Source organism: Babylonia areolata, chromosome 6 (assembly GCF_041734735.1).
Source record: "Babylonia areolata isolate BAREFJ2019XMU chromosome 6, ASM4173473v1, whole genome shotgun sequence".
In the NCBI taxonomy this organism is placed as follows: Eukaryota; Metazoa; Mollusca; class Gastropoda; order Neogastropoda; family Buccinidae; genus Babylonia; species Babylonia areolata.
In genome coordinates this window covers 46,577,143-46,587,142 of record NC_134881.1, presented here as the reverse complement: position 1 = coordinate 46,587,142, position 10,000 = coordinate 46,577,143, and the positions used below count along the sequence as shown (strand labels likewise).

The 10,000-nt window shown below is 50.5% G+C and overlaps 1 protein-coding gene across 1 annotated transcript in view; it reads right to left on the bottom strand.

Annotated features, from left to right (window-relative positions):
- LOC143283543 (uncharacterized) overlaps nucleotides 1-10,000 on the bottom strand; it is a 75,986-nt gene that overhangs the window by 9,424 nt on the left and 56,562 nt on the right. Inside the window, exon 2 of the mRNA XM_076589788.1 lies at nucleotides 4,709-6,643. Coding sequence (XP_076445903.1) covers nucleotides 4,709-4,969 — 261 coding nt within the window. The 5' untranslated portion in view covers nucleotides 4,970-6,643. The remainder of the gene's footprint in view (nucleotides 1-4,708; nucleotides 6,644-10,000) is intronic.

The window sequence follows — 10,000 nt, the reverse complement described above, 5'->3', positions numbered from 1 at the left end:
GTGAGTGAGTGTGTGTGTGTGTGTGTGTGTGTGTGTGTGTGTGTGTGTGTGTGTGTGTGTGTGTGCGCGCGCGTGCGTGTGCTTGTGCGAGTGCACAAGTTCCCCGAAAACTCACGGAAGTAAAAATAGCCACAGCGTGTTGTGTGTTCCATCAAGTGTGCCGCCTGTCACTCAAAATGACGCATGCAGCGTTCTGTGCGTGATACTCATCACATCAGGAAAAACAACAACCGGACACACACACACACGCGCACCACGCGCGCACGCACGCACGCACGCACACGCAAAGCAACACCCACGCACGCGCCGTATGATCACACTCACAACCAAACGGGAATGCAAAAACCAAACGCAAGTGCAACACATTGACATTTAGCTTTCTCGTTATAATAAAGTGAGGTATGCCCCAGAATATCGGTAAATTTTCCTCTGCAGCATACATCTTTTATGTTCTAATATTGATATTCCACTGTAACAGGTATCTGTTCTGTTTGTTTCCCCCCACTGTTTCAGGTTCAACTGAAGTCTAATGAAAACAGATCCGTAAAGCACACGGCTATATGACAATGTACAGCAAATGAGGGTAAAATCACACACACCGACTCTGAGGAGATCAATATTGAAAGCAATTATGTGAACATAAATGGATTCCATACGGCCAACAAAAACCTGTGTAAGTGTCATATCCTGTTGCAAATTGGACACGATTATCTCCGAAAGTTGTGCAATGTTCTGATATGATCGTTTCTTTGACAGCGTTAAGGAGTTAAGAAAATTGCACGATGAAAAATTATGAAAATTGTATTGAATAAGGAAGTTTGTAATCATCTATTTCAGCCTTTTCGATTTTATTTGTCTGTGGACAGGAAATGTTTCAAAATCTACAGTTTGAATGGGCATCAACCAAGACACGTTCACCAATTTTGTAAACATGGGCTCAGAAATGTTGGTTTGCATTTCGTTAATTCCAGGCATCAGTCAGCAGGTAAACAGGGAAACAAAATGGCGGATGATGACAAAAGGATTCACCACATCACTCCTTACATCAGCGAGCGTACCAGGCTGTGTCAAAGCAGTATGCAAACACAAACAGTAACTCTATTATTCTAGTAACAATGATAATGGTGATTATAATAACAATGATTAATAATAATAATAATAATAATTATAATAACAATAATAATAATGATAATGATACTACTACTACTAACGCTATTACTATTACTACTGCTGCTGTTGCTACTACTGCTGCTGTTGCGACTACTGCTGCTGCTGCTGTTGCTACAACCGCCACTACTGGTTGTCATAAGGCGCAATTATAAACGGTGTTTGCGAAACAAAAACCAAATCATACACCAATACACACAGGTCATGCAAACGCATGTGCACCTAAAGCTTACTGCATACAAGTAGAAAAAAAACCCACCAAGAAAGAAAGGCAACCAAACACGGGCGATAAACAGTCACATATGGGAAACCAGCTTGTCAAAATTAAAGAAAACATTACCGCGGGAAAAAGCTGACATGAAGGAAAAGTATATTGTAAATTCTGGACCAAGAGAAAGAGGGCAGCTTGTTGAAAGCAGAGGGACCAGGGACACAGAACGAGTGGTGACCGGCAGTTTGAAGCTGGGACTGGGGGTGGGGGTAAGGTTGGGGGGGGGGGGGGGGGGGGGAGGCTAAGAGGATATGTGGATGCCAGTGAGTGAGATGGGGAACTGATATAGAGACGGTCACACAGGGGGGGGGGGGGGGGTGGGGGGGGGGGAGCACAACTGTTGCTGACGCATTTGTTGCCGATTACATCTGCGCATTTTGTTAATCTAATGAATATTTAATTTTCTCTATCTCACCACCCCAATCTCACTCTCCTCTCTCTATACATATCTCTCTCTATTTTTTCCCCATGTTCAACGTTCTCCCTCCTCTTTTTCAATTCGTTCCCGCTTCATTCTATCTCACCACCCACCCCTACTTCTCATTCAAACCAGTTTCCCCACTTCAACATTCTCCTTTCCCACATTGTCTCTGCCCACCCTCACCCCCCTCTCTCTCCCCCTCTCCTCCCTCTTTTCCTCCACCTCAGCCCGCCCCCCCTCCGTCTCCCGAACAACCTTTTCACCGTCACATCATCTGTTAAATAAAATCAAAAGCCATCACGGTCAGAGCGAGACAAACACCGCACTTAAAACGTGCAACGGGGATAAAAACAACAACAAAACTACAAGGCATTAACAACAACAAAACAACAACTGCCTTTTGCAACACAAACTGATGCCCAATTAATCCTCCAAGACCGGGAATAGAGAGACTGTACAGAGGGGGGAGGGGGGCGAGGGGGTGGGGGGGGGGGGCTGATGGCGTGAGGGGTGACTTGCCAGCTGGGGAAGCCAGAAGACTCCAGAACAACAGTTGAACAATTGCTCTGTCCATCTCCAATCAAACCATGTTGAATTACAGCCCAGCCTACGGCAAAGGAGCGGTTTCAGTGTTAAAACCCCAGGAGACACATCAGTGAAAAGGCCAGTTAAAACAACACTGAAACCACCCATTTGTCTACGTCTCCCCCAGTCCACGTCCAATGGAAGTCAAGTTTACAATCTCTACCTCCTTCAGGGACGGAAAAGGGGGGAACGAGGAGGAACGTCCCACACAACAAGTATTCCTGGAGCCGCCTGTGGAACGTTTGTGCCTGATGCCATGCACATCCCAGCATCCACCAGGAGGCGTTTTGTTCTGAGAGAGTGGTCTCCTCCACGACCACCCCCACCCCAACACTTCCCACATCCCGAGACGCACACACCAAGGAATATCATACAGCAACTTGTCATGGCAAGTTTTTAAAGTACAGACTACAAACGAGAATACAACTGTTTCTCCGACCTCCCCAAACCAGTCTGTGATCATCATGCACCATGTTCTGTGATCATCATGCACCATGTGATCATCATGCACCATGTTCTGTGATCATCATGCACCATGTTCTGTGATCATCATGCACCATGTGATCATCATGCACCATGTTCTGTGATCATCATGCACCATGTGATCATCATGCACCATGTTCTGTGATCATCATGCACCATGTTCTGTGATCATCATGCACCGTGTTCTGTGATCATCATGCACCATGTGATCATCATGCACCATGTTCTGTGATCATCATGCACCATGTTCTGTGATCATCATGCACCATGTTCTGTGATCATCATGCACCGTGTTCTGTGATCATCATGCACCGTGTTCTGTGATCATCATGCACCGTGTTCTGTGATCATCATGCACCATGTGATCATCATGCACCATGTTCTGTGATCATCATGCACCATGTTCTGTGATCATCATGCACCATGTTCTGTGATCACCATGCACCGTGTTCTGTGATCATCATGCACCGTGTTCTGTGATCATCATGCACCATGTGATCATCATGCACCGTGTTCTGTGATCATCATGCACCATGTTCTGTGATCATCATGCACCATGTTCTGTGATCATCATGCACCATGTGATCATCATGCACCATGTTCTGTGATCATCATGCACCATGTTCTGTGATCATCATGCACCGTGTTCTGTGATCATCATGCACCATGTGATCATCATGCACCATGTTCTGTGATCATCATGCACCATGTTCTGTGATCATCATGCACCGTGTTCTGTGATCATCATGCACCATGTTCTGTGATCATCATGCACCATGTGATCATCATGCACCGTGTTCTGTGATCATCATGCACCATGTTCTGTGATCATCATGCACCATGTTCTGTGATCATCATGCACCGTGTTCTGTGATCATCATGCACCGTGTTCTGTGATCATCATGCACCATGTGATCATCATGCACCATGTTCTGTGATCATCATGCACCGTGTTCTGTGATCATCATGCACCATGTGATCATCATGCACCATGTTCTGTGATCATCATGCACCATGTTCTGTGATCATCATGCACCGTGTTCTGTGATCATCATGCACCATGTTCTGTGATCACCATGCACCATGTGATCATCATGCACCGTGTTCTGTGATCATCATGCACCATGTTCTGTGATCATCATGCACCATGTGATCATCATGCACCATGTTCTGTGATCATCATGCACCATGTTCTGTGATCATCATGCACCATGTGATCATCATGCACCATGTTCTGTGATCATCATGCACCATGTTCTGTGATCATCATGCACCATGTGATCATCATGCACCATGTTCTGTGATCATCATGCACCATGTGATCATCATGCACCGTGTTCTGTGATCATCATGCACCATGTTCTGTGATCATCATGCACCATGTTTTGTGATCATCATGCACCATGTGATCATCATGCACCGTGTTCTGTGATCATCATGCACCATGTTCTGTGATTATCATGCACCATGTTCTGTGATCATCATGCACCATGTTCTGTGCACCGTGTTCTGTGATCATCATGCACCATGTTCTGTGATCATCATGCACCGTGTTCTGTGATCATCATGCACCGTGTTCTGTGATCATCATGCACCGTGTTCTGTGATCATCATGCACCATGTTCTGTGATCATCATGCACCATGTTTTGTCTCAACAGATCAGGCCTACAGGACACAAGTCAAATGATAAATCAAACTAGCAAAATAAAGAGGAATCGCGGTGACATTTTCTCACAGGGGGAAAGAAAAAGGGACTGGGACGACACTAAAGACACCTGACCTTGCTGATGGCCTCCATGAAGGGGTCAGGGGTGAAGCGGAAGGGAGGCCGCACGGGGCCGCGCGTGGCGGGCAGGGTCAAGGTCATGTTGCCGTCCCCAGGCCCGTACAGCCCGCTGCTGTGGTGGAGGTGGTGGCTGAGGTTGGTGAGGTCCGGGGCTGAGGGGTAGATGCCGGGGGTGCTGGTGCTGAGCAGGTGAAGCACCGTGTCCACAGACATCTCCTCCACCGGGGGGTCACTGTTCAGGGGGGAGGTTTCCATCAGGAGGGAGTTGGCTGATGATGACGATGATGACCACGACGACGACGACGATGATGTCTATGCTCCTGCTGCTGGTGTCCAGATTGTGGTGGGGCAGCGTACGGGACGTTGGTGTTTTTCTTCATCAACGAATGTCTTTCAGTTTCAAAGAGGTGTCGTGACGTGCCGACTGCTGTGTACACACTACACCACATCTGCTATTAAAAAAAAAAAAAAGAAAGAAAAAAAAAGGCCGATGCCTGATTTTGGCGTGAACCGAGCAGGCAGTGAGAGAGTGGGTTGAGTTGAAACGTGAAATCTTAACTCCCATTCAACAGCAGTGGCGCGTAAGGTGAAATGTTGGCCTCCATTTAAACAATGCTGGTTTGAAACAGGATTTAAAAAAAAATCAAATCTTCCACTCACCAAAAACGTGACACTCCTACTTCCAATAAACTACTAATGGCCGTGTCCAAATTCCTGTGGACGCAGTGTGTGAACACGTGGAATGAAATAACCAATACTGAACAGCCCGCTGCTGATGTGTCCTGTGTTGTACAACACATGTGTGTTGAATTCAGAAAACAGCGGACAGAGAAACATCCAGCCCTAACACGTCATCTTACGTCGTCTTTTTTTCTTTTCTTTCCTGAATCAAATCACAAGTAAAACAAAGCACGTGTCAAAAAGTGAACACCGTCAAAATCACACTGAAGTAAACGTAACATGATCACCTCATAGCCGTTTTGTTTGTTTGTTTGTTTGTTTGTTGTTGTTTTTTTCACTCTTGGCTTTCCTGAAAGAAAACAAAAAGAAAAAGAAGAAGAAAATCACACTTGGCAGTGATGCGTTCTGTCCTGACTCGCATTATCTGCAGCACAGCTCAAAACTTTCCGCAGGTTGTCCATTCATGACGAATCATCACACACCATCCTTGCTTCATTTTGCCCACTTGACTGAAATATAATCAAATCACACGGATTCTCACGGGGACCAAAAAAACAAACCAACCAAAAAAACAACCCTTTCAAATTATTTTCCATTGGTTGACAAGAGGAAATAAAAGCAGCGAACTCCAAATCCTAGGATGGCAAAAACCAAACAAAGATAATGTGGAAGCGAAGATACGACCCTTGGGAACAAATCCTTTCAAACATGCAGGTGCTGGTTCAAAACTGAAATCTGCACAAGAACTGTTGATCAGCACAAGAGCTGTTAATCATCACAAGAGCTGTTAATTATCACCAGAACTGTTGGCACCAGAACTGTGAACGGCACAGAGGGACCAGCCACCCCGTGCACGGTGTGACGCTGTGTGCAGTCTGTTATCATCTCACACCAGTGCCAGCAGTATCCAGTATCGCGGCGCACGTGCTTTCAACTGTCTCTGCCTTCCTGTCCCGGACTGTCCGTGCCAGGCTGAGGGGGCGTACATGGGAGGCAAAACTGCCAGCAGAATGTGTGTGTGTGTGTGTGTGTGTTTGTGTGTGTGCGCGTGTGCCTCGGTGCGTGCGCTTGTTTTAGTTTTGTCCCGTCGTGTGGTGCAGTTGGTGGCAGTGGAAGTGTCGCAATGTACTCCAGTCACTTGCTGTGTGTGGGAACGGGGTGTCGGTCGGCAGGGCACGTTACAAGGTCTCGCTCTCACGACGTGCTCTTCACTCGTTCCTCAGCTCAGCGCCAACGACATCACTCCTTCTGCAAACGATGCAAGAAAGAAAGACATGCCTACATTAATAAACAACAAAATAAGGCTGCATGCAATGACTCAACAAACCAGCCCAGTTCAAGCCATCACATTCTCTTTGTACCTTCAGAGGCAAGGCGAACCCTCCGACGTAGCAAGAATCAAAACAAAACTTCACAGAGAAAGCTGCATGATTGTAGTTACAATATAAACAACGCATGAACACAAAGAAGCAACAAAGTCTACACGAAATGTATGGAAACGGAGTTTTATGGAAAAGATACAGTTAGAAACACACACACACACACACACACACACACACACACACACACACACACACACGCACGCACGAACGCACGCAAACTCACATCACAGAGAAGGAGAATTTGTGTGTGTGTGTGTGTGTGTGTGTGTGTGTGTGTGTGTGTATGTGTGTGTGCGTGTGTGTGTGCATAGGTGTGTGCGTGTGTGTGTATGCGCGCGTGCGTATGTGTGTGTGTGTGATCAGTGATTATCATTATCTTTTTTGTGGTGAGCTTTCTATCAATAACCCAGTTTCTTTGCCCCTTTTCCCTCTCTTTCTTTCTGATTGTTGGTTTGAATTCTCTCTCTCTCTCTCCATCTCCCCCACCCCTCTCTCTCTCTCCATCTCCCCCCACCCCCTCTCTCTCTCCATCTCCCCCCACCCCCTCTCTCTCTCCATCTCCCCCCCACCCCCTCTCTCTCTCCATCTCCCCCCACCCTTCTCTAACTCTCCATCTCCCCCCACCCCCTCTCTCTCTCCATCTCCCCCCACCCCCTCTCTCTCTCTCCATCTCCCCCCACCCCCTCTCTCTCTCCATCTCCCCCCACCCTTCTCTAACTCTCCATCTCCCCCCACCCCCTCTCTCTCTCCATCTCCCCCCACCCCCTCTCTCTCTCTCCATCTCCCCCCACCCTTCTCTAACTCTCCATCTCCCCCCACCCCCTCTCTCTCTCCATCTCCCCCCCACCCCCTCTCTCTCTCCATCTCCCCCCACCCTTCTCTAACTCTCCATCTCCCCCCCACCCCCTCTCTCTCTCCATCTCTCCCCACCCCCTCTCTCTCTCTCCATCTCCCCCCACCCTTCTCTAACTCTCCATCTCCCCCCACCCCCTCTCACTCTCCATCTCCCCCCACCCCCTCTCTCTCTCCATCTCCCCCCACCCTTCTCTCACTCTCCATCTCCCCCCCACCCCCTCTCTCTCTCCATCTCCCCCCACCCCCTCTCTCTCTCCATCTCCCCCCACCCTTCTCTAACTCTCCATCTCCCCCCCACCCCCTCTCACTCTCCATCTCCCCCCCCACCCCCTCTCTCTCTCCATCTCCCCCCACCCTTCTCTAACTCTCCATCTCCCCCCACCCCCTCTCTCTCTCCATCTCCCCCCACCCCCTCTCTCTCTCTCCATCTCCCCCCACCCCCTCTCTAACTCTCCATCTCCCCCCACCCCCTCTCTCTCTCCATCTCCCCCCACCCTTCTCTAACTCTCCATCTCCCCCCCACCCCCTCTCTCTCTCTCCATCTCCCCCCACCCCCTCTCTCTCTCTCCATCTCCCCCACCCCCTCTCTCTCTCCATCTCCCCCCCCCCACACCCCCTCTCTCGTCCCCCACCTCACGTTCTTTCTCTAATCCTGATATACATTGCACATGGATTGAGGGCGACGTTCACTCGTTTCCTCGAACTGGCTTTCACGTGCATCACCACTCTTCACCTCATCGTCCAGGCAGCCAAAATCCGCCTTCGGGAACATGTGCTCGCAACCTCGAGCATGTTCTCGTTTGCAGAACCCCCCCCCCCCCACCCCCACTCTCTACGGAGAGCTCTCGTGTCGGGCTTGACCAACTTGTTTGGGAGTTAAAATTCACAGTTCGTTGAACAGTAATGAATCCTTCAGGCGAGCATCAAGCATCGATCTGCGATGTGGACGGAGCGGCACTCGCAGCATCTTTAGCGTGATGGGGGAGGGGTGGGGGCGTGGGGGGGGGGGGGAGGGAGGGACCGCCGGCCTGTGGGAATGAGAGAGATATCATTCACAGGTAGTGAGAAGGAAGGGGGAGGGAGGGGGAGGGTAAGGGGGGGGGGGGGTGGCCGTTGCACAATAATTAAAGAGAGGGAAAGAGCGAGAGAGCGGGTGGGAGAGAGAGAGAGAGAGAGGAGGAGAGGGGGGGAGAGGGAGAGAAGGGGAATGAGAGAGGAGGGGGGGGAGAGGGAGAGAAGGGGAATGAGAGAGAGGAGAGGGGGGGGAGAGGGAGAGAAGGGGAATGAGAGAGAGGAGAGGGGGGGAGAGGGAGAGAAGGGGAATGAGAGGAGAGGAGAGGAGAGGGAGAGGGAGAGAAGGGGAATGAGAGAGAGGAGAGGGGGGGAGAGGGAGAGAAGGGGAATGAGAGAGAGGAGAGGGGGGGAGAGGGAGAGAAGGGGAATGAGAGAGAGGAGAGGGGGGGAGGGAGAGAAGGGGAATGAGAGAGAGGAGAGGGGGGGGGAGGGAGAGAAGGGGAATGAGAGAGAGGAGGGGGGAGGGGGAGAGAAGGGGAATGAGAGAGAGGAGAGGAGGGGGGGAGAGGGAGAGAAGGGGAATGAGAGAGAGGAGAGGGGGGGAGGGGGAGAGAAGGGGAATGAGAGAGAGGAGAGGAGGGGGGGGAGAGGGAGAGAAGGGGAATGAGAGAGAGGAGAGGGGGGAGGGGGAGAGAAGGGGAATGAGAGAGAGGAGAGGAGGGGGGGGGGAGAGGGAGAGAAGGGGAATGAGAGAGAGGAGAGGGGGGGGAGAGGGAGAGAAGGGGAATGAGAGAGAGGAGGGGGGGGGAGAGGGAGAGAAGGGGAATGAGAGAGAGGAGAGGGGGGGAGAGGGAGAGAAGGGGAATGAGAGAGAGGAGAGGGGGGAGAGGGAGAGAAGGGGGAGAGGGAGAGAAGGGGAATGAGAGAGAGGAGAGGAGGGGGAGAGGGAGAGAAGGGGAATGAGAGAGAGGAGAGGGGGGGAGGGAGAGAAGGGGAATGAGAGAGAGGAGAGGGGGGGAGAGGGAGAGAAGGGGAATGAGAGAGAGGAGAGGGGGGGAGAGGGAGAGAAGGGGAATGAGAGAGAGGAGAGGGGGGAGAGGGAGAGAAGGGGAATGAGAGGAGAGGGGGGGAGAGGGAGAGAAGGGGAATGAGAGAGAGGAGAGGGGGAGAGAGGGAGAGAAGGGGAATGAGAGAGAGGAGAGGGGGAGAGAGGGAGAGAAGGGGAATGAGAGAGAGGAGAGGGGGGAGAGAGGGAGAGAAGGGGAATGAGAGGAGAGGGGGGGAGAGGGAGAGAAGGGGAATGAGAGAGAGGAGAGGGGGAGAGAGGGAGAGAAGGGGAATGAGAGAGAGGAGA